The sequence below is a fragment of the Meleagris gallopavo genome, chromosome 4 (assembly GCF_905368555.1).
Source record: "Meleagris gallopavo chromosome 4, MGAL_WU_HG_1.1, whole genome shotgun sequence".
Lineage (NCBI taxonomy): Eukaryota > Metazoa > Chordata > Aves > Galliformes > Phasianidae > Meleagris > Meleagris gallopavo.
Genome location: NC_139407.1, coordinates 14,907,444 through 14,932,758, shown reverse-complemented (window position 1 = coordinate 14,932,758; position 25,315 = coordinate 14,907,444). Strand labels below are relative to the sequence as shown.

Below are 25,315 nucleotides of genomic sequence, written 5' to 3'. Positions count from 1 at the left end.
CCATGTTTCATTTGCAGGTGGTGACGTCAGAGGATTAAACCTTCCTAAAAATGTAGCGTTTCCCCAACTGTGTGGCATGTGGCCAGCCAAAACCACTTTCCCTGTTCGGTGAGGACAGGTTTGGCCTCCAAACAGCAGCTTAACAGCGTGCCTGGTAGTGGATAAGGTGCACCCTGTCATAGTGGTGAAATACTCTACAAAAACTGGCTGCTCTGTGCATACTGAGTTAGCAGAAACTTGGATCAGAAAGAAACCGGCCAATGCTTGAAAGAGGCAAAATAATTGAAAATAGATTTTTAAAGTGCATCAGGATGATAATTCCAAATTTCTTATTCTGAGTACCTGAGCAATGGCAAGCGGAACAGAATGCTGAGGCAATTACCTCTGCAACAAGAGAATAAGCCTAGTTTTTGTTGAGACTCTTGAAATGGTGTTACCTGTGCATGCACTTGGAAAAGACAGCAGGGAACCATCCTCCACCAGAACCTTTTCTCAGCTTATCGGTTTTTTTTTGGCTGTGTGTGTTTACCTGCAGAATCCTATCTTTCCCTGCATCCAGAATGAGTGTGGTTGCTGTTCTTCTCTGTGACTCTCTTACAGTCCACAGCTGGCTGTGGTAGAGTTGCATGGTAGATATAATGTCCTGCTTTCCTTATTTGTTGCAGTTCCAGGCTGTGTTTCACTCTGGAAGCAGGTTCGTAAAAGGGGGATGGAATGGGAAATGCACTCTCCATGTTGTGCTTGTCATTCTCAGCCCATTTGATTCCTTAAAGAGGTTTTTTTGTGCCACTCTTCCTAAATCTCGTGATTGTTCAGAAAAGCTGAGCATCTTTCAGGGCATATCAAGCTTTCTCAAAGTAGATGCAGATGAAGGAAAAGCAGAAACCCTTTCAAGATCCTTCAGGAACTTAGAGTTAAAAACATCGTGGATGTGTTTCCAAAACTTTGTAAAAGCTACCTGAGCAAAAACTTGAAAAATCAAGTTACCTTTTTTGAGGGAAAAAAATTAATTAAAAATCATTGAACTCTATAACAGTTAATCTGTTTCGTATCTTCTTTAAGAACATTACAAGAAAAAAAAAAAAAGGAAAAAGAATAAAATTGCAAAGAAGAGTTATACCATATCATGGTGTTGTTATTAAATTCGTAATGAGGCAGCAATTATTCCTAGCCAAGCGTGAAGCAGCATGACAAGAATTAGCTCACACCCTGTCAGTGAGCAATCTTCAGACTGGCAAATATCCATGGCAGCACTGAGAGGGATGTGATGAAAGCTCTGTGAGTCTCTCATCTCTGAATGCATCTGGACATTGAAGCCTGGGGCTTTATACATCCAAGAGATGTGCTTGGAAAAAAACACATTAGCAAGCATTCATTTAAGCTTATTATGGAAACAGAATTAAGATAGTTCTAGCAGAAGTTTAACAAAAGCAAATTTTCAGGTGTTATTTTCAGTAATATTCAGCCCATTCTAGCGTGCCTGAGGATGAGGGGAGATGCGTTTTATTCCTCAGCCTGAATCTTAAGGGATGCAAATGTTTTGCCTCTGCTAAATCTTTCATAGAGAGCTCTTGTAGATTCAGTGCTACAGTGAAGAAATAAAATGGTGTAATGTAAAGCTGTCCTTCCTGTAAACTGTGAGTATCAAAGAGATTTAAGGACCACCCAGTCTGTTTTCAGGAGGGTCTAAATAAGTGCTTATGCTTGCTGTTTCTTACCTTGATTGCTCTTGCTGCCATTATGGACTTGCCATATAAATTATTCCTCATTTTTTTACCACAGATTTCTTCTGAGCAAGATGTTAAGTTCTGAGAAGAGAGTGAGAGGGGGGAAAAAAAAAAAGTAACATGAATGAGCTTTAGAGGTCATGTTAATCTTTGTCCCTTAGCTTGCTTCTATTCTGGATAGTCAAGTTTTGTAAAATTGGCTTTTCAATAGAGGAAAAATGTAGTAGAGAGTGCAAATTGGGGTGCTAAGTATGGATTGCATTTATTTTTAGAGCAACCCCTGACATGTCTGGTGTTAATACTGCAAGAGTAGTTCATGGAATCACAGTGTACACATTCCTATGCATCAAAAAAATAAATACACTTTAGATACGATTACAGCGCTTGAACTTTAAATAAACATATATATTTTTGCCATGACCTTTCATGCACTGCTTCTGAATAATGAAAGCAAAATGAAGTGTTCCAACACGAGTCCAAAGGCAGCTGCAATTTACCTCTTTTTGAATGCTGCCACTTACCAATGTATAATACGATTTATTTCTGGCTAACAGCCAGTCGTGCTCATTACCACCACCATGCTTCCCCTGCAGAGACCAACTGTGCCCTGTTTTTTTTTTTTTTTTTTTTTTTTTTTAAACTTTTGTTTTACCTGACTCACAGGCTGGAGTTAAATGCCTTATATGATGTTTCTTGTCTCAGCCTCCCTGAAAAGCAGTGACTTGTGGTTCAGGTGACTGCCCTCTCTAGTCCTGAAGTTATTTCTTCCTGCTATCAAATCTGCTCCCCTATAGACATTTTCAAGTGCTTTGAATCTGTGCTCTTCCTCTTCAGTCCTTGTTTTTTCTGTTGTGAACTCCCTGGTGCCAGCATGAAGTTAAGGTTGTAGATCATATCTGGCAGGGTCTTGGTGGTGCTTCTTGTATTGTGAATTAGACTCCCTTTATTTTTGGGAAAATCCTGATGGAAGGCACTTTTGGCATTGTAATAAGGCTTATGGGTTTGTTCCAAAGAAAAATGATACTTGGCTTTGGATGTGGATGAGTTCATAACTGTAATAAAGAACAATACTTGGCTTGCCATGAGTTCACTAAGAAAATCTCCTATTAACTGAGATGTTTGTGGAGGAAATGACAAAACAACGGGGTAACCTTATACCGGTGGAATTTCTTAAGTAGAGCAAGAGATAATTGACTGTACCCTTCAGCTTGTTTTGCGTGGGATACAGCTTACTGTTACTGCAAAAAAGGATTGTTTTCAGAGCACACGTGACCTGGTGAACAGTAGGGACCATATTGCTTAACTTAGCAGTTTATTCTCTCCTTTATCTCACCATAAAGACTGTAAGAGGTCCTATTACTCTTTATCTGTCCTGACAGTCATTTACTGCCTCAGAGTCAAAGAAGAGTTTTAGAAACAGTTTGACCTGCAATTATAAGCACATGTAATTTTTATTTACGTGGCATTTGTGTGAAAGAGTAGCTTGTTTCATAGTGATGTGCAGAGATGGAGGAATGAGGACAAGAAAATCTCTCTTCGTGTCTCCCTTCTTTTTTAGCGATAATTGTACAGTGAGTTACGATCTCAACTTACAATACCCTTTTTTTCTTCAATCAGTCAGTTCTGGCATATGTCAAGGTGAAATTGTTGTGTGTTATGTTTTCTTTTCACACTCTCCAGATGGTTGAGTGTGCTGATAATGTTGATGGTAACTGGAGAGATATTATCAAACAATAATAACAAAAAAATGTACTGCTGGAAAGTTTCTGTTCTTCAGGTGTGCATGGAGAGCGTTGACAGCAACATATCATAAGATAGTACGCCTGTGAGTCCTAGTTTTTCCTTCCAGAACGTTTCCTTTCCACTTAATAGAGGAAGTAGCGTCACTGTAGGATTTTAGGCTGATCATTTGGGAAAACTGTATTTCTCCATTTGCCTGAGCCTCGTACTCTGTTGTTCTGTCAGGCAAATGCCGTATCTGCCTCTGCAGCCTTTGCCTGATGCTGTGCTTTGGCACAAATACAGTTGTTAAGCTGACTGCTTGACTGAAATTCCTCTCTTTTTGCTTGATACAGGAAAGTGCAAGTATGAGGCTTCTCCCCATTGCTGTTAACTGGCAGCTGGAAGCCTTTAGGAGCTGGAGTTTGAATCTGGACAGTCATATTTAATGGATTGAGTTGTCTTTTGTAGTTACGAATCCAGTCAGAGGTTTTTATTACATCAAAGATGAGTCTTGCGGGGTAGTTCCTCTCCTGTGGGGCAAAAAGAAAGAAAAACCTGCTGGTGTTACCTGGTGAGCATGGGACATTGAGGTGGAGGAATGCTAAACATGACTGCAGAAAGTTTGGGATAAAATAGACAAAAGACGGATGCTGAGAAGCGTTTAAAAATAGTGGGTTTTAATATATCTTGGCTATCAGAAAAGGTCACAGAGGCTTCTTTTCTTACAAGAAGAACACAAATGCTTAAGTCATCATTAACTTTTCTAGGATATTTTAAGCCTAATTTTGTTTTCAAGCCTGGAGCTTCTGTGTGCCAAAATCAATCAATTTAACTGTTTGTAAGGTTAGGCAGCATGGAGCCTATGTATTCAAGTAAAATACTGAGCTGTTACCTACCTTCTGCTGCCATTAATTTCAGTTACTTTAGTCATAAAATGACCACCTTATTAAATCTTGACAGCTACCAGTGAACCAGAGGCTCTTGAAACAATACCAGAAGACATGAGGACTGCCTAAGAAATCTCCTTTTCTATAGGCCTTTCCTAATCATTTTTGCACAGTAATGAAGCCTTTGTCCAGGGAGATTAATGACTCTGTAGGACTTTTGCAGAGGTCCTCTGCCCCCTTTGATGGAAAGAGAAATGGTTTATTAATCTGTTGCATGGGGAGCTCAGATTAAAGATAAGGACATAAAGGGTTGTATTTTCTGGGAACTGTGTGAGAGATTGCTGTGCTTGGATCTATGGTAACAATGGTAGGATTCAAGCACATTTTTCCTTGCTTTGCACTTTCAAAGGATACTATGGAATATCCAATTTTCCAATTGCAAGCTGAATATCCAGCTTGGAATTGGAAATATCTATGTATTTGCTAAAGTGGCTTGCAGAATTGCCCTAGAGTGTATTGATGCCTTCAAGAAGTGAAAATAGAGCCATGTTTCACCCAGTTCAGAGGGGCTACTGCAAATGAGTTTTACCGAAAGAGCTTTTCTTTCTCTGCTGAGTCAGCTGACTGAGCTGCAATTATTTTCATACCCTGATACTTATCCTTTTATTCTGAGTGGGATAAAAGGCTTAGCCTGTCTTGTTCATGTTGCCTTGCTTAGATACAGTTAACGTTGAAGCACTTGGCCCCGTGTTGCCTGCCTTTCAGAAGCATGGCAGGATGAATTTGAAATTATGCATCCTATTGGCAATATTCCTGCATCATTTGACCTATCTGTGTTGGGACTACAAAGTCCTCCCTTGGAAAACATTGACAAGTGCTCAAAAGGCCAGCAGTGTTTCCTAGAAAGCAGAGTAAGACTGTGCTCTGTAGGGCATCTCTGGTAACATATGCACTAGATCAAATTGGTTTAATGGCCAATTTAAAATCTGTGATTTTTTTTTTTTTTTCCAAGCTGTGGTTCTGTGCACAATAGTGACAGTGATTGCCTGCGGTTCTGCTGCCTGTAGTGCTTGATGGCTGCTAAAGTGCTGGCAGCTTTTACATGTTCAGTTCTCAAATGAGCAGCAGCCTTTCCATGAAACAGAATAAAACCTCCCTGTTGCTCCTGGGCAGGTAAACCCGCACTTTGCATTGAGATGCACCTGCACAATATGTGTATACTGTCACACACCAGAGATTCTGACTCCTGCTGCTCCAGAGATCGTGGCCATAATATCATCATAAATGCTATAATTAAAGCTACGATCAAGTTGAGGTTAAATCCATCTCTTACCTCCTTTCTTTCCAAAAGCTGTTCAATCAAACTTTATGGATTTGATATTTATTCAGAAGTCATTTGGGAGAGGATGTTTGCAATTGATCAGAAATATTGAGTAAAGGAGGGGAAAAAAAAGCACTTTTTTTTTTGATACTAAGGAGAGTTACTGGTGTGTGTGATCCATCAAACTTAACATATAATTGGGCATGGAAAAGATCTGCAGCAAAAGCAGCTAAATGGAAGAAACCTTTCTTGCTTTAAGGATGCTCTCTCTGTGCACCCTTTCCATGTTCACTGTAGCTAAGACCTATGCCCAAGGGCTTTGTTCGCAGCTTGATGGCGTCAGTGATGATGGACATGGATCAGTAGCACTGCCATTTCCTGGCTGGCTCAGATCAGAAACCACTGCATTTTTCAAGGCCTTCAGATTGGGGCACATGATGCCAATGCTGAAAAAGGGGTAAGAAAGACTGGTCTCAGTGCCAGAAAGACTGCCAGACAGACACAGGATGGAAAGTGTAGTGCAAGCACAATAGAGAGAAAAATCTCACCTCAGGTCTCGGTAGTCATCTGCAGAAATGGGAGAGCAGCAAGTCCTTTAAGTTTTCCTTTTTATTCCCTTTTTTTGATCCTTCCTTGCCCTAAGCTATTCTCAGCTGCCATCCTGGGAAATGCAAGGACCTGGTGTGTTATCCTACCGTTTATTTGCCTGACCTCTGTTTGTGCCCCTTTCAGAGCAGCACAGTCCTGGCTTTGCGTCTCAGCAAGGGAGATGCTTTTTCTCGCTCCACATGTGGTTAAGTGCTAAAACCTTGCTGTAAAATGTCAGTGCTTAAAGTTTCCGTGAGTTCAAGGAGTGGACAAATTCACAGTGGAGACGGCCTTGAGAATTATTAAATGCAGAAACACGACTTCTGGCTTAGTAAGTCTCTGAACTGTAAACTGCATGGAGAGTATTTCTGGAAGAAACACTGTTGTCCATATTTGTATTCTCACCTGACTTTGGGTGTTGTCAAAGGCAGGATGGATCTTTGTTCTCAGTGAGTGCAGTGCTATTAAGGTTGCAATCTCTTTGCTTCTGAGAATTGGTTTTACTTCTTGTTGTTCACTGTGTCCTCTTAGAGAGGTGCCCAGTGTGTAAAGGCAGCTTGCAAGGAAGCTTCAAGCTGTACTAGGCTAGTCTTTCCTTATCCTGCCTGACTGTTGGTGATCTGGAAAATGTTTTTATAAGAAGTCAAGTTGAGGAGTAATGGATCTGTGCAAAAATGACTCTGTGTAAGCATTCCAGCCCTTCCCTTCTTAGCCCCTGTAATTCTATATGAAGCAGGGTGTGTTGTCTGTAGTTAGGTCTGAACCTTGGGCTGCTTTGCTCTGGCAGTGCTCATGGGCTTTGTGTGGGGGGTTTGTACTGGTGCAAAACCATTAAACAACTCCCTGTTACCAGATACCATTATTTTTTTGGAATGTTTGATTAGATAAGAGGTGCCCTATTACTGAAGGCTTGAGAATCAGAAATAATTTATGATTTCAGCTCAAAAAAATGAAAAGAAAACCAGCTTGCTTTGCCTCTGGATAAAAGCTTCAAAATGGAGCCAACTTTGTCCCTTCAAGAAAACCTCAGCATCTCAGGACTCCAAGCTTTTGGTTTGAGGGATGTTATTAAAATTGGTGGGATTTAATCTGGCTTGGTTTTTTTGTTTGTTTGTTTTCTTTCAAACTTCTCTGTTGAATGCAAATGACAGTTTTATTCAGGAGGGAGAGGGAACTTGGCAATAGGAAAGGACATCAGAGTCCTCTCTCTGGGGTAATGCTTTCATTGCATCTCTTTGACTGTGTGCAGTGTTTTGTTCCTGGCAGGTCTGGGAAGTTGTGCTCCCAGCCAAGAAAATTGAACACAGTGCAGTGTGTTGGGCTGCTGCATTGTCAGCTGGCTTAGTACTGTGTTTGCATGGAGAGCACCTGCATCTCATCAGGTGTTTCTCTCTTGGCACACGGCTTTTGCTGCTTCGTCAGGAAACCCACTTTCCTCTGCACAGCTTAAGAAAAAAAAAAAAAAGAGAAAAAAAAAAAAAAAAAATGCTCATGATCCCAAGTTACACAAGGGACTGTTTTGCCCAGCAAAAAGAGAAACTCAGAGCTTTTTTTTCTGCTCTGCTTCTTCTGGTACTGATTTTATGGTGGGGTTAAAAGAACCTGGTTTTATGAGATAACCAAAGACACATAAAAATTACTGCTTCCAGAAAAGAGATGAAATAAAAATATGATGGCCAGAAGTGTAAAGCCCTTGTATGTGCTTGGATTTGGGACGTATGTGCAGAAGGGGATGTGTGTGAGCAAATGACACATGATTTTCCAAATAAATACCCATTGTTTATTGGTGCTAGTGTTGAACACTTGCTTAATGTGGTATGTTTGACGTTTTCGGCTGGATGTCAGATATCTCCATTCCTAAATGTAAAAAGAATTAAAAGCAGAATCAGAGCAGAAAACCCGTGGATAGCAAGATGCAAAATTGGAACAGATCTGTTCACTTAAATTTGTTTTGAAAAAATACATTTGAAATTCTGACAATCACTAAGAATTTTTTTTTGTCAGATTTACATTATTGCAAAAAAGCAAGCAGCGTGTATTTACAATCATTTCTGTTGTTGTTTATTTTAAGTCAATCTGTTGAACTTCTGGATTATTTTTTCAATAAAGTAGGAACGTAGTGCTAAGTCAAGTTCTGGCAATAGGTGCCTTCTGTTCACGAGCCAAGGAAATAATTAGTTTCAGTTTATTTAAGCAGTTCATCCTTTTTCCTTTAAATCTAAAAAGCAAAGGTTAAAAGCACAGGGAAGAAACCCTGTTTCAACATTAAAATTTTGGCTGAGGTCATCAAGTTCTGAAAATGTTCTGTGATGCATCCAAAGTACTTTGAATTCACTGTTTTAAAAAGAAAATGTTCTCCTTTATTTTTTTTTTTTAATTACAGAGGAAATTATTTAACTAATAGAGAGTACTCAGAAATGGTACTGCTGTTGGATTTTTGTTTTATAGAAGTACTGCTAGGAGTCGATGACAATAGGTGAGGAATGTGTAAAAATTGGAATAAAAATGTGGCAAACTACAGTCACTGAAGGGGTTGTCAGTAAAGTAGGAGATTTTTTTCCAACCAGGAAAATAACAGGCAGCGTTTAGTGACAAGGATATGCCTGAGCACAGATGAATGTACTTGAGTGGTTAGCAACCAGAACACATTAACCTTTATGTAGGAACAGTGCTGCTTAAAAATAATTGTCTTGTTGGTCTAAACAAAGGTTTCTGTGTGCTGATTTAAATCATGATTAGAGCTGATGAATTACAAAATCTGTTTTAATTCGTCTGTCATTGTTTGGTCACAGAGAATTCCACTGCTTTGAGCCGTAAGAGGCAGATAAAGCTTGCAGCAGCACCCCGGTGACTGAAGAAATCAGCTCCACAGTCCTCCCTGCTCTGCAGCCTCTCACGCCTGTGGGGAAGTTCTGTTTGCAGACTTTTGTTTTTTAAAAGGCTTGGATGACTGGTAAAAGACATAACACTGAACTAGAAGTTGCAGAAAGCATCTGACTAGTGAACCATGCTTGAAAATAGCAGCTTGGTTTAATGCATAATTTTTTAACTCCCTAATTATAAGAGGGGAAATATTAGTTCTGAATTCCCAACAAAGCGATGTGCTTACCGTGCTGTGTTGCCAATCCTGTTCTGTTCTCTCCTAGGAGTGTGGGCCTGCACCCATTTCTGTTGAGCTCAACTGCACTTCCCTTTGGTTTCTGAACCTGAGCCATTCCTGTGGTGTTCTGCCCATGAGTGTGCTGCTGTAAACCCAAGAGACCATTTGCTAGTGGTTGTTACACACAAGCGTGTGCCAGATGGAAAATGCACTTGGCATTGGCAGCAGCTTCCTATTACAAGAGAAAAAACATAATCTATATGTGGATGGGGACCAGAAGTCCTTTACATCTGTGAATTCCTTCCATCTCTTCATTGCTCCGCTCACAGATCCATCCTGCAGACCGCGTAGTGCTCAGCTTCCCTTACGCCTGGGTTTATTCTGCCAGTTGCCCGATATTGTCAGCTAATTGGAGTGGAAATGATGAATGAAAGAACTATTATTGAGTTGCCAGGTCTCCTCACTTGGCAGCTGGTGGGTGATGCTGGTAATTGTTACCACAGTGTAATTGCTCTGGGCTCTGCCCAGGGTTTCAACAAAGCAGCCTCATATTGCTGCTGTGGGACACCTGATACCTGCCTTCCTTGCTGGAGAACCACACGGGAGGTCCGTTCCGGCCGGCCTCGCAGGAGCATTGCTGCCAGCTGAGCCGCAGCCCTTCAGAACACAAAGAGTTGTGGTGAGGTCCTTCACTCCCCAAAATGCAGCAACCACTCTTGTGTGCGCCCGAGGACAGAGCAGCCCTGTTGTGAGATGGTTATGTCACATTTTACAACAACCATGTAGTTTGCAGCCTGATACTAAAAAACCCAAGCCTGATTCTTGGATACAACTAAAAAGCTTCAGCTGCTTTCTCTCTGCTTTGTAATTGCAGCGATGCCCCCAAGCAGATGACCCTGCTGTGCTGCGTGGGGAATCCAGCATCCTGCGGCATTTATGGGTTGGCAAAGCATTGCCATGAAACCGTGGGAAGAGGGAGGGAGACAAAGCAGCTGTTGCACGCGCCTTATTTACACAGTCACTGCACCAGAATAGAGCATGGATTGTCATCCAGTGCTGTGAGAGCTCATGCCAAGCTGCATCTGATCAGGTTACTGAGGCTTTTTAGATATTAATAGCAAACTCCAATTATTATTATTATTATTTTTTAACTGAGATAGAGAAGGAACAGGTGCAGCTGTATGAGGTTAGGAAGACTGCTCAAAAAGGGCACGTCCAAAGAGATTTAGGTCACTCTGTGCTCTGGTTAATGTGGGAGTGTGGCAGCAGCAACCCAAGAGAGCTTCCAGCTGCCCTGAGCTTCCATATCCACTCTCTGCTCTTTGTCCCTTCAGATGATGCTTTGCTTCAGGCCTTTTGTACTCTAACTGCCGGTTGCTTTCTTGCATTCATCTCTTCTTGGTCTTTTTTTAATGTACAACTATTATGCTTTCTCTCCTACCTTTTCCTCTACATCAATATTCTCCAAACCCACAACATGCTTGTGCTGTGCTCCAGTGTCTTGGGTTTTATTTTGCTTTGCCTTGTGTCTAGGTGCCCGCAAGCTCTGAATGCCTGGGAGCACATATTGCTTTTCTGGGCCCCATCCTGCAAACCAAACAAGTGGAACGCATCCATCTCCTTTTGCAGCGTGGCATTTAAGGTTCAATCGAATTAGATATCATTTATTCTTCTGATGTAGGGAACTCCAAACCATTAATTAGTTATTATTACTTGGTTCATAAGGAGTGCTTTCCATCTTCAAAGTGCTCTGTGCACAGTATTTCATTATTTATACTGTTAATTATATTAGCACTTGTAAGGAAAAAGCCTCTTTAAGTGTCATTGATAAAAGTGCACTCTTAACGGGATAGAAATTTGGCGCTTAATTGTTGCAGATAATTTATCCACTGAGATTCAGTGCCTTAGAGAAGATATAGTGTGAATTTACAGTAGTTCTTTAAGCGTCTACAGCTTTCTGTTATAAATAGTAGTATCTGGGATTTGTCAAGTTTCTTTGTTAGTCCTATGTGGATACTAAGGAAACCTTGCGCTGTGGAGTGCAGGTTGGTGAGATCCTTGTTTTGCAATTGGTTGCTTGTTATTTTGATTGCTATCAACAGAGTGACTTGGGAGCCTTTCCTTGCCTCTGCATTGCTTTGAGGATGTTACCCTAGCATGAGCTCTCTGAGATCTCAGGGTTAGCTGGAGGAAGAACATGAACAAGCTGCTGGCCTCTGTTTGATTGCCTTAACCAGAGAGTCAGGTCTGAAATGGAAAAGAAGAAAAGAGCAATGAAAATACCAGCAGTGATTACAGTCTGCATTCTCCAGGTCATAAAAGTTCTACATATGCACTGATCAATCTTTTTATGCTTTTCTTTATTAGTGACTGTTAGCCATATGCTTAGCAGTACACACAGGGAGTGTGTTAGAATTAGTTTTAAATATGATCGTGACATAGTACCCAGCAATACCATGGAAAAGTCCTTGTTGCACTGAACTCCTACTTCTTTTGTGTATTTTCACTGTCCATGAAGCACACGTCCTGCCTTTCTGTCTGACCTCAAAGGAATTAAGTGGCTTGCACTTCAAATGGCTTGTAACCAGAGCATTGCATTTTGCTTAATTTACCATGAATATAACATTCAGACATTCAGTAGCGTTACTCCTCCTCCTCCCTATAGAGGAATCAGTAAAATTAATTGTTGTCAGGAGTCAGATGTTCAAATTTGATTTCAGGTCTGTTGCTCCATAGCCGGGAATCCTGAACAAAAGCTGAACACTGAGATCTGTGAGCTGCTTGGAAGACTCTCCCACCTGAAAAATCAGGTGGTAGGTTTATGAATTCCCAAAACCATTGCAGTGATTTCTGATACCTAGCAATGAAAGTCACCTGTGGATTGGTTCCAGCCTTGGAATCCAGCTCGGATTCTCACCCAAAGTGGATTTGGAAAAAGCTGGATGAGCCTCCGGGTAGCAGCCAGCTCACTTAGGCTATGGTAGGAAACAGGAGAGGAAGAAGATAGAAGGTTGATTTTGTCGGAAACCAGAGCGTTTGGACCTCAGAATGTAAAGGTGGATTGCCATACGAGTCCTTTGGCCACCAGCCCACCGTAGAAATACTACTTATTTAATAAAAGGGAGAAGCCTCTGGAGTGAAGACTTAGGAGAGTCTCACCTGCTCACTTGAAAGCAGCAATATGTACACGCCTAAAGGATGCACTCAGCCAGCTCTTCCTTTCCCTCTCCCATGCCCAGTGCTCACCCTTTCGTGGCTTCTGAGGCTGCAGCCTCACCCTGCAGTGAGTGGCCAAGTTTAAAATCGGTCTGCTTCTCAGTGCTGACATCACTTGTGCACAGATTTTTCTCATCTGCCACCTGCTGTTTTGGAATTCTCCTCCAGCTGGAAATAAACAAGTATGTGAATAGATCAATAGATACATCAAATGGTTTTGATGATTAACTGTCACTTTTTGCCAGCGGAAAGATGTTAGGTGTTCTGTATGTTACCGCAGTATTCGAGTCTTAGGGTGGATCTGAGTATCTGAAGAGAGCAGAATGGGTTTAACAACAGCATGTATTAGCTAAAGCTTTGCACATTTATAACTTAACCCAAATTTATTCTGTAGTTGTGCAGTAAATCTGTTGGCAGAGGTGGTTTCTAGGTTTCTGCTCTACAGCCATGGCTGTGTGTGTCATAGGGGTCCCAGCTGCACGACCAGAGCAGAAACTACCTTCTCTCTGTCTTGTTAATACCTCTTACTGCCATCTCTTGCCTTAACGAGGTGCTGCCAGCATCATTAGCAGAGACTGTTTTGTAGCTAGCCCTAAATGCATTCTTGCTGGTAAACTAGTGATCATGTTTTCCTTTCTCATTTTAGCTGTGCAGTACGTCAAGTGACTCAGTGGAGTAAATCACGACACCATGTAGAGTCTGGCCATCTTTCAGATCAATTTGAAGTGATGGCTTGGATAACATCAATCTGTACTATGCAGGAAAATCTCTTTCATGGCATAAATGTAGCCTCGTGCATGCTTAATGGCTGTCTAATGTAGAAGAGTTTTTCCTATAAGAAACTGATATTCTTCTTTGCATTTTCTTTAGACTTTTAGAAGCAGATAATTAAATATGGATATAGCAATTGATATATCATTTGTAATACCTCAGTATGTAGCTACTGGTTGCTTTTTTTAAACTGCTGAGAAAGGGAACTTGACATGGGAGAACTGAGAACTGCAAAGGAGCCTGGTACAGGCAAGAGGAAAGATTTCTGAAACAAGGCTGGAAATCACTGACCCTGTGGTTTCCCCAGTAAATATCCTAATAGCAAACTGTTGCTTCTCTGAGTTGTCTTAGTAAGTCACTGAGACTCTGTAAGAACAGGCAAATTCAGCCATTAAACTTGAAGCTTTACTCATGATAAATGAAAGATAGGTTCCTTCCCTCATTTTCCTCTTTCTCCTCATTACAAGGCTGAGGACTCATTTCCATTTGCACTGCTGTGGCATTTTGAGGAAGCCTTTGAGTGATGTTAATGCCAACAACTCACTGCTTATAACAAGGCACAGCACTCTTAGTGGGAGATCGTCCTTTGTGCTCAGACACAAATTGTTTTGTAGTGCTGAATCTCCTTGCCAGACAAATCTGACCCAGCAGCCAATTACAGCCCACCTGCATCCCGCACTTAGAATACCCATTGTTCCTAGCACTGTGATTATGCTGGCTAAAAGTGAGGAGGATTGCCCAATACCCTGCCTGCACCAACTGTGCACCCTGCTCTGAGGGATGCCACGGTGCAAGCCTTCTGATCCATAGGCTGTTATCTCCTCTGCAAAAGCATCCTAGTGCTATCAAGTAGTCTGTTCCCTCCAATCTTGTGCCTCAAGCTTCCCTACTCTTAAGGCAGTTGTTATTCACCGTGCCCATGTTCATAGGAAGGCAGGAGCCTTGGCTGCTTCTCTGGGATTCTGCTGCTGTTTAGCGTCAGGATGGGTTGAAGTTGGTGTTCAGGGGTAAAGAGGAGTAAAGCTTTGTTTTCCAAGCATCTTGCCAAAAGTAATGTGTCCCAGGTGGCTGCTCAGACCTTGGAGAAACTGTTGGGAAGGAAGGCAATGTCTGCGAAGTGTAAAAGCACCTGGACAGGAGCCTGAGATGGCCTATGAAAGTGCTGTAGCAGCGTGGGATCATGACCTCAGCGTGGAGGGAATGGGAAGGGGTCAAGCAGGGGTGGTGAAAACCTTTGCAAATTAGCTGTGAGTGTTCCAGACGGATGCACTGATCAAGTGGTGGTGACAGCTATTTCTAAATCTGTTGGACCCCCCGCTTGGTTAGAGTTCTCTTCTTCCATGTTGTTTTGGATAGATGTGACTAGGTAGAGCCTCTTCATAGCTGGCCATGCGTTCAGCATTTTTGACTAAACCAGTTTAATTGCATCTTATGCTCTTTAGACCTTTACTTCCATTTAACAGCTTAATGTAATGTGCTTAATTTAAATCATGATTTCAACTTGAGCACCCTTCCTTCTGCACTCTCGCAGGCTCAAAATTCGGAATATTGTGTTCAAGAGCTGAGAACTGACTTGAAATCAAGGGTTTCAGTAAGATCCTATCTATTTCCCACCAGTGCATGCTATGCTGTGTGCTGCCCCAGAGATCAGTCCAGGGATGTGTTAGCGTCAAAGCGAGCTCAGGAGCCTTAACATGAGCTGCGATTGTCACAGTAGCTGCAGTTTGGATAACCTCAAGCTTTTGGGAGGTGTCGCAAAAATGCAGTAGACACCTCAAGGTTTATGGAGGTTATTTCCTATCAACTGTCTTGCTGTTGGAGTTGGTAATTTGCTGTGCGTGCTTGTGTCTTTCAACTGTATGTTGGAATTTATTGAGTGAACGGTACCAAAGTTATGACTGATAAGCATATGGGGGGGGGATGTTGTCCATTGCAGGCTTTGTGCTTAGAGTCTGTTTTGAGTGGTATGAAACATTTGTTGTTTCATGAAATAGTGCACACATCATACTGTATGGGTCCAATTTTAAACTTCTGTTTGTTTGCAGAATAACACAATTTGGAAGCCAGATTCTTGCCAAGACTGCAGTTGCCAAAGCAATGTTGTCACCTGTGAGCCTACTGTCTGCAAACATCCTCATTGTGACTTTGAGAAGGTAAGGGGCTGTAGCCATCCAAGCACCAGCCGATCGCTGGAGTTGCCAGCCCTCTTCTGCTTTAAACTCCTGGAATAGTGACTTGTTAAATTGTCATGTGGGTATACACACAGTGCACATAAAGGTATAGTGGAGGGCATAGGTCCTGCAGTCCCTGTGGAGGTAAAAACTCTTATTTTAGGTAGGGACAAGAAGAGGATTTAACATGAAGTTTTTCCCAGGACAAACGAGCAGAGTTTAGGTGCTTCTTATCTCTGTGCAGCACTGTGGCATTCACTGTAGCAAACTTCTGTGTTTGGCTGCTTCCATACAGCTCCATTTGAACCTGAGAATCTGATTCACAGCAGGATTTGGGGTACACAGTAGGGAGCAGTGAATTCATGTTTTCCCTCCCAGGGGCTGCCCAGGGTCAGGAACAATCTTTGTGTTCATTACTCTTCATTGATGAAAGTCTGTGGAAGAAACACACAGGCAGAACCCAGTGTGTGAAGCCTCTGGCTGTAGCACGGTGGTGCACCACCTCTGACTGTTCCTACAGCCGGAAACTTGGTGGTACAACAGCTTGCAGACTGCTGGTGCTCTCAGGGCAGTCTGGTGCCCAAAGAAGGCTCCTGAACTGAGCTGGGACCTCCTAGCATGAGCCCAGCTTCCAGTCACCTTTCATTTGAAGATGGAGTTGGGTCACTGTCAGGCAGGCAGATGGACGCTTTCCACTCTGGTGAACAGCAACATAGCAGAGACTGTCTTTCACTTTCTTGTGCCTTGTGATGATTGTTGAGTTTCATTGTTTCCTGTTTATCTTTCTCTGTCTGAGACTTCATTAATGGTTATATGTAATTAGCCATGGAACTGGTGTTGCATTAGCATCTGGATTACTAGGGTAGAATCCATGAATGACAATGAAAATTAATGCTTTAAAGAAGCACTGCCAATATGATAATTATATGGCTTTATAAACCAGGTTGAAGTATTTTCCAGTATGACAGTATTAACAGGGTAATAATTCTGATCCTCAATGTTTTCCAGAGTTATCACTGTGTGTTGATTAAAGCAAGACTGAAGTACTAGGAATTTTTGTGCTAAAGAGAGAAATAAAAAAAAAAACCAACAGAGTGCTGTTATGGTACACCTAATAGTGGATGGACTAGAGAATGTGTTGTTCATTTAAACAAATGGAAAAGAAGGATAAATGAAAAGGTGGTAACTGTAAAGCTCATAATGGGAGATAGGGTTAGGGTTAGGACAATTTGGTGCATTGCATTTTGGATTATAGCAAATTTGTCTTGGCCTTTTATTAGTTGTGGGAGAAAAATCCTGTAGTCAGGTGGTGCCAGGGGCCTCCCGATGTGCTGCCATCAGTGACAGACACCCTTTCACAGTGAGATCTAACATGCAGCTGTGATGAACATGAAAGCATTGCTTTGGAAAGTCCATGGAGATTTTTCAAGGACAGAAGGCTAGGATCTTTCTCAGTGTTAGCTGATGTTTGTACTGTTTTTCCTTTCATGCAGTGAGTTGCTTCCATCAGCATCATCTATTTCCTTGCTGCTGATCAGGATGCAGCATGCAGTCAGCTTGCTAAGCCCCTAGAATGTGCAAAGCGAAGTGGTAGCAGTGTTACCAGACTGTGCTGTGGTTAGAAGTGCTCAGTAGTTTTCAGTTAATTTTCAGATAGTGTTATTAAAGAATGCTGATTATTAAACCAAAGATATTCAGGTGATGGATTCTGCCAGCCAGCTTGAGCTTCTGGTGTGGCTAAATGTTAGACTGAGGTCCATTCTGACATGTAGAGAACGTGTTATGTGTTGAAAAAAAAATTGGCTCTACCACATTCCTCAGATAACAATCAGTGAATAATCCTGTTTGTTGTTTTGGATATTTGCTTTCCAGTTATTCTTTATTCTGGTTTGAAAACTATTCCTGCTCAGGATTTACCAATTGCACTGTTAGACGTGTAAATTACCTTCCTGTTGATTTGAAGGTAAAAATGGCAAATACAGCAAAATGAGGTAGTTTTCAATGAGGAGCCTTATGTAGTAGCATTATATGTTTTATTTAATACATTCTCTCTTCAAAATGAAAGCACTGAGTATAGCCAAACCCCATATCATTCCCTTCATGTTAAATTTTCCATTTCATGTGCACTGCTTATCAGATTCTTGTATCTTTCCAGGGAGAAGTGCTCCAAATAGCCCCAAACAAATGTTGCCCTGAGTGTGTCTCACAAACTGAAGGATATTGCCAGCATGAAGGACAGATCCACAGCGTGAGTACTCTGCCATGGTCTTTGATGAGGATGATCCGTTCCTGTTCTTAGCTCTCTGATTGTTTCATAGCAGCGTAGGATGCTTTTCGGATGTGAGGAAGAAGGATGGCTTACTGGAGCTGTATTCTGTTACTATCAGATGATATAATGGGATTTTGGTCTGCAAGGTTTGCAAAAATTGAGTGTGTCACTGCAGTACCCAGATACGAGTACAGACTAGGAGAAGAACTCATTGAGAGCAGCCCTGTAGAGAAGGGCTTGGGGGGTCTCGGTAGATGAAAAGCTGGACATGAGCCAGCAGTGTGCTCTTGCAGCCTAGAAGGCCAGCAATATCCTGGGCTGCATGAAAAGAGGGGTGCCTCACTGTGGTCTTACAGTACTTGGAGAGAGGGTGACTTAACATTTTACACAGTCTGGTAGTGACAGGAGATGGGGGAATGGCTTTAAGTTATACGAGGAAAGATGTAGGCTAGATATTATGCAGAAGTTGTTTAGTCAGAGTATGATGAGATGCAGAAACAGATTGCCCAGAGAGGCTGTGGATCCGTCCCTGGAGGCATTCAAAATCAGATTGGATGGGATCCTGGGTAGCCAGACCTAGTGGTCGGCAGCCCTGCCCATGGCAAGGGGGTTGGAGCTAGATGATCTTTGAGGTTCCCTCCAACCTAAGCTATTCTCTGATTCTATGAATATCATGTCCTGCTTGGCTTAAAGGGAGAAAGTTTCCTTTCCCACTTACTCATTCACATTGCTGTTCTGTGAATGACTGAAACAGTATAGTAATGTTAGGAGAAGCAAAACACTTTGAACTTGGCTTATTAGCTTCCCTGAAAGAAGACTTTCTATCAGTAGCCATGTGTGCAGATAGAGACTGATTTCTATCATGCAGCTTGGGTTTCATAATTCTGAATTACTCAAGAATCAGGTTGCAGCATGTGGTTTCACCTAGGGAATCTGAAAAGCCAAAATAGTAAGTATAAATGTCTACAAATAAGAAAAAAAGATTCATGGATGATAGTGAACCATGTTGAACAGTAGGCACGCGAAAGAAAAATGGCTTAACAGGGAACCCAGGTCATATGTCTGCACTCCTACAGACTTTTCTGTTTGACAAGATGAAGTTCAGGTCCAAATCTTAAGAAATATGCTGCAATTCCTAGCATATATTTAAAAGTATATTTTTATGTATCTGGACCTTGGAGTCCAGATACTTTTGTAACAGTCTTTCAGCATCATGGGGCACAACCAGTGTAGAGTTGTTGCAAGCTGGACTGAGACTGGAGTCAGAGATCTAGCACATCTATCATTTTCGATTATTTCTCTGTACCTGTGGTTTGGCTGATGCTACGTTGTATTACATTGTATTTCTTGTTGCAATGGGTGTATTTTATTCTCCTGTACTCTTGCTGCAACTTTTTACATTTGGTTCTTTGCAAGTCTGTCCTTTTGTAGGTAAGTCAGGAGAACAAGTATGCCCGCCCATGGGGACTGCAGGCATATCTCTGCATTTGCTGAATGTCACACCCAAGTTCCAGTGTGAGGTGAACATCAAAAAAATTTCTCTTGGCAGTACACAGTCTTCTCCTGATGGTTAGCACAGATTGGCCTGAAGGAGGAAGTTTTTTCTTTTATCATTAAGCCAGCATAGTGCTTTATGAGTTCTTTCTGCAAGTATTTAGCTAACAACAGTGGCCCTAGTGGTGGCTACATTGGAGAAAATGTTCCCTGGATCTGGCAAGAGCTTTTTTTCTCCCTGCCTAGTGAATTACTTCATATTTTGTAAAAATAAGCATTTTCTGTTTGTTGGAGAGCGTTGTAACCCACCAACATGTTTTTTCTCAGGCTTGGTGTTGCCTCACATAGCCTTAGGGCAGAGATATTTGTTGCTGCATTAATGAATAGCAAAGCTAATGAGATTTTATTCATAGTGAAGAGCTTAACTATGTGGGGCACAGGGTGTTCATTGTTGTCAGGTGTGTGCTGGGGCCCCTGTTGAATATTTTTTGAAGAGAGCGTATCCACCCTATAGAAACTATAATGGAGAGGAGATATATCCATTAGACTGGGTCTTTGGTAGGGTTTTACTGCTAGACGTCTCTCTGCATGAGGAAGAAAAAACTAAGATGATCTGCAGGTTTGCTTCTTCACCATTTTTAACCTATTTTTTGCCTTAGCAGCACGGGCAGAAGTAAGAGCGACAGTTGATAATGCTTGACTGGGCTGATAGAAGAGTGAAGTTAAATACTAGTATGGAGGGCTTGAAAGAGAGAAGATGCATTTATAGGGCTCACTGGTAGCTGGATTAATGCATGTATTTTCTTTGCCATCTCTTATGTTCTGTTCTGCAGCACGGCACGCAGTGGGCCAGCTCTGGATGTGTCCTGTGCTCCTGTGCCCATGGGAAGGTGAGCTGCACACCCATAGCCTGCCCAGTCCTCACTTGTGGAAGAGGTGAGATGCCATACATTGCCCAGGGAGAATGTTGTCCCTCGTGTGTGGGCCTTGGTGGTGAGTATCATGTGTGAACAGGCTACACTCTGGCTCCAGTGATCCAAGTAGTATCTCCCTGGCTGGAAATATCCTTCTGGTCGCAAATTTAGAAAGCTTTTCTTTTTGTGTTCAGTTCCATTGAAAAGACACTGGGGTCAAGTGTTTTGCTTTATTCTCTTTCCATCTTCCTACCATATTTGTATTTTTAACAGTTTCACCCACAGGTCAATAGCAAGTAGTAAGATTGCAGCAGTAAGCTGGTGCGCCTAGTATGTCTTTGTTTTGGATATTGCAATCTGGAAAAAGAATACTTATATTCTTAAAGATATTCTTAAGATAATCTTAAAGATATAAAAGATATTTACTATATAACAAGGGCAGTTGATGCACCTGAAAACTTGGGCTGAAAGTTCCAAAAATGTCTAAGCTATTGGATACTTTATCTTATTAAAATCCAGTTGTGGAAGTGCATCCAGAGCTCTTAATTCACAAATCTAAACCCCTTGAGAACTGTTGAAATTATTACTTTTATTTTCTGGTTTGACAAAAGAAAATTTTGAGTTCCAAGATGCATAAAGTTTATTTTTTAATTACGGGTGAAGGAAAGGGGAAAAAAAAAAAAAAAAAAAAAAAAAAAAAACAACCCTGACATGTTATTATTTCTTAGAACCCTGCTACTTTGATGGCCATTTGTTCCGGGATGGTGAGGAGTGGCGCCTTGGTCGGTGCTCCAAGTGTGTCTGCAGGGATGGAATGACTCAGTGCTTCACAGCTTCCTGCGAGGCTGTTCTGTGCAAACAGGTCAGGACTCAGCAGCCTTCTGGGACACTACTCATGACTGTCTTCTTTCCCTTGGCAAGAGTACAAGTTAGCAGGGAGATTTGGGTGATTTGAAAAAAGGAGTATTTGTATGTGGAATGATGAATGAGTCTTTCACTGTAAACATGCTGTACGTTATTTTCCCACCAACTTATTTATATCACTTATATGCTGGCTGATTCAGCACAAGTATCCTCCAAAGAAATGGGGATTTTGGTTTTATTTAAAAAAAAAAAAAAGTAGAATCGATCAGAAAATATTTTTGGGGGAAGGAATGAAAGCACAAGATTTTGGTGAGAGTTATCTTCATGGGTCTAAGAATTTAGCTGGCAGGTTTTGCTTACCATATTTATTTTTCCCAAGCAATCTAGAAATGCAGTTGAAAATATCAGTCAAACTTCACAAGTCAAATGCTGATAAAATTCCCCTTAGGTGTAAGATGAAACAGAAGTCTTTTCTTACATCTACTTAGAAATGAATAAAACAAGTAAGGTAGCTTAACCAAGCTCATGCAGTGAGTCACTGTTTTAGCCCAAGTGGGACATTTCTGTCTCTGAGGTCTATGCTGTGGACAGATTATGAGTTCTTAGCACTTAAGCAGTGATAAAACCAGCCAACACATTAAGGAATTGTATACAGCGTTAACATGCCGGTTAGTAAGGACAGCTATGCACAATACTGTGTACTCTATGCAAGTGACTTGATTATTTTTTCGAGTTCTGCTTATTGCTTTGCATACTGGAAGTGCTTGAGAGAATGTTGACACTCTTTGGATTTCTTTTCCTTGGGACCACTGTACCAGTTTTCTTAGGCACCTCAGTGTACTCCTTTACCACAGTATGCAGTGCTAAGGATATCTTTGAAATACAGGAACTGGCTTTCAAGGATTGTCTTTTTCTGACCTTGAATTTGTTTTGTAGGGACTACCATTGTCCATGCTTTTATCTACTGATGTGCTCAAATGTTAAATCAAATTCCCTTGAAATGTTTCCTTCAGCTGAGCACACTTCCCTGTAGCACTGAGAAGAACAAAAGCAGTAGTCATAAACCTTCCTTCCTACTCACGCTTACTCACGTTTCTGTTAGTGGACCATATGTGTTGTTGGGGTTTTTTTGATAGAAGGAAAAAATACCTGTTTCTCTGCATGCTAATTGTTTTTTTCTGAGATACTCAATTGCTATTAGTTGACTTAAGTACTGTGCATTAAAACAAATTTATGCCTGCCTTACATCCTCTCTTCCCCACTACAAACGGACTGATGTTAACCTGCTGACTGATTGCACTAATGTTTATCAGCTATTTATTAGAATTTAATTAGTGGAAACAGAAATGACTGTGCTGTTGCTGTGATGTATCAGAGAACAATCAGCTGTGATCTTCCATGTTAATGCAGCAGGAAGCCAATTCTGGTAGTGCTCTACTTATTCCCAACCCGGGTGCCTTGGAAGGAGTGTGCAGGATGTGCAGGGATTCTGTTCTGCTCTCAATCATACCGAACATTTTCTTGCATATTCCTTTATCCCTTTTTTCTTTCTTTACTCCCCATCAAATGCAAATGAATAACTTCTCCCAGCAGAGTTGGCACAATTATTAAACACTGATCTTCCATCATTCAGATTGAAGCTGTACCTTTCCCTTAGAGCTGAGTGAGAATAACATCAAAAATGCTTGTTGCACACAAAAGGGCACCTGAGTATGTCCCACAATAGGAGAAGAGGATCTGAGAGGCAGGGCAGGTCCTAACTTTTTAGGAACGTGCTTTCTATGTGTTTGCATCCTTTGAATGTACAAGTTCCTCAAATCTGCCCTCCTCATTTCTTGCTTCCAGTGCAAAATGAGCTCACTCTGTGTACTTGTCTGCAGGGAACTTTACTGCTAGTTATCTCTGCGCAGTAAGCCACAAGAAGAGCCAAACAGAAGGTCTTAATTATGCTGTCCAACAAAATCCATGGTGAATGAGCACTTTTAACTCTACAGGGAAACCTGCAGTTGCAAACTTTTATATGAAGTTGTCTACTTTTTCTTTGAAAGCTAGTGATTTGATTAAAAAAGGAGGTGAGATAATAGTTCTTCGCATTTCTATGCTGTTTCCAATGTAGTCATCCTGATGTGGCTAAAGGGAGGTGCTGGTGAACAATACTATACCCATTCCAAATCATTGCACGTATGTGAAATTGTAGCAGGGGACCTGGTTTAGAACTGGTGGAATTTGTAGAATGAAGGAATTGTTACATTGATGCGAAGTGCCAACTTATTTCAACATGATGTGAATAAGTAATGAAAAAGTTTAAATTGGAATACTCTAGTTTTAAGTCTAATTTTAAGCATAATTGTGCACTCTCAGCAACTTTATGGAGGACACCAAAATGTGTGGTGAGGTCGACATGCCTAAGGGATGGGATACCATCCAGAGACATCTAGACAGGATCCAGTAGTGGGCCCAGGTGAATCTCATGAGGTTCAGCAAAGCCAAGTGCAGGTTGTGGCAATCCTGCTATCAGTACAAACTGGGAGATGTAAGGGTAGAGTGCAGTCCTAAAGGGGATTTGAGTGTACTGGTGGATGGCAAGCTGGACGTGAGCCCTTGAAGCCTGGAAAGCCAACCATATCCTAGGCTACGTCACAAGAAGTGTGGCCAGCATGTCAAGGGAGGTGATCCTGCCCCTCTACTCTGTGCTGGTGAGGCCTCACCTGGATTTCTGTGTTCAGAATTGAACTCCTCATTACAGGAGGGACATAGACCTGTTGGCATGCATCCAGAGAAGGACCACAAAAAAACCCAAGGGATGGGGTACTTGCCTTGGGAGGACAAGCTGAGAGAGCTGGGGCTGTGCAGTCTGGAGAAGAGATGTCTCTGTGGAGATACATGATAATGGTGTTTCAGTATCTAAAGAGAGACTATAAGAAAGAAGGGAACAGACTCTTTAGCAGGGCTTAGAACAAGGGGAAATGGTTTCAAACTAAAAGAGAGGAGATTTAGATTGGACATAATGCAGAAATTTTTTACAGTAAGGGCAGTGAGGCACTGGAACAGGTTGCCCAGAGAAGTGGTGGTTGCCTCGTTCAGGATCAGGCTGGACAGGGCTCTGAGCAACCTTATCTAACTGTAGATGTCTCTGATCATTGCAGGAGAGTTGGACTAGATGATCGTTTTGGGTCTCTTCCAACTCAAATGATTCTGTGATTCTATAATTTTACACCTGTACAGACAGCTGTACTGTATGGATTTAGCAAGTACAGTGCAGACACCTGTGTACAGCACTCCTGAGATGACAAGTTTTTAAAGCCAATACCTCAATCTTATGCTTTAGTGTGTTTTTTTATATAACTTTATATACATATATATTTTGTCCGTGTATCTGTGTACCTGGGTATATGCATCTGCATTTCTGTCGTGTATGTATGTATCATTATCTGTATACCTATCCACAAGTCCGGATCTCAGTTGCCATCCAAAGAAGCCCAGAAAATGGGAAGAAGGAAACATTCGTTGAACTCATACAGTGAAGACGGGCCGCAGACTTTGGAGCCAAAACCAAGCCTTGAGTGACTGTGGCTTATCACACAGATATTAAATGCCTGAAATTCCAGATAGTGATGCTGAATTCTGTGTTAACTTTTCATATGCTTATTTTATGTGTCTCTGCTGCTTTCTATTTAGGATGAAGTTTTGGTTATGTCTCCTGGAAAATGCTGTCCAGAATGTGTTCCAAAGTCCTGCTCAGTGTCAGGAAAGGTGTACCAGGTAACCTCTGATGAGCTATACCAAGAGCCAACTCCTCACACGTTCTGGCACTACCTTTTTTCCTTCTCCCTCATGCCTGACTTTCTGCCAACACTAATAGCATAGTATAAACATCTTTTTTTTCTCTTCCTGGACAGCCAGAAAAGTTGAAAGAAATTAGGGCTAGATAAGAAATTGCTGACAAGCAGAAAGGAAGTTTGTGCGGTGAAACAGATTAGACACTTATCTTTTCACACAATTTTGATGGAGGAAAGAAGAAAGCACTAGTGAAGGTCAAAGTATTTTTAGCATGTGTGATTTTCTGCTAAGAACTATTTTTTGCTAATCATGATAGTGACAGTGGTGAGGCCCTCACTAGCTTGTAATTAATAAGAAGTACACACCACCACGTCATTGAGATCTCATGTCTCTTCTGTGTATTTGCTGATGGTGTGGAGGTAACATTTCTTAAGAGTTTGGCATTGAGTACAGATATACAGAAAGAGTTGTACTGAATAGGTTGCATAGAT

The 25,315-nt window shown here is 41.5% G+C and overlaps 1 protein-coding gene across 1 annotated transcript in view; it reads left to right on the top strand.

Annotated features, from left to right (window-relative positions):
• FRAS1 (Fraser extracellular matrix complex subunit 1) overlaps positions 1–25,315 on the top strand; it is a 167,594-nt gene that overhangs the window by 40,890 nt on the left and 101,389 nt on the right. Inside the window, exons 4-8 of the mRNA XM_085221937.1 lie at positions 15,378–15,485; positions 17,659–17,751; positions 20,100–20,259; positions 20,909–21,042; positions 24,723–24,806. Coding sequence (XP_085078063.1) covers positions 15,378–15,485; positions 17,659–17,751; positions 20,100–20,259; positions 20,909–21,042; positions 24,723–24,806 — 579 coding nt within the window. The remainder of the gene's footprint in view (positions 1–15,377; positions 15,486–17,658; positions 17,752–20,099; positions 20,260–20,908; positions 21,043–24,722; positions 24,807–25,315) is intronic.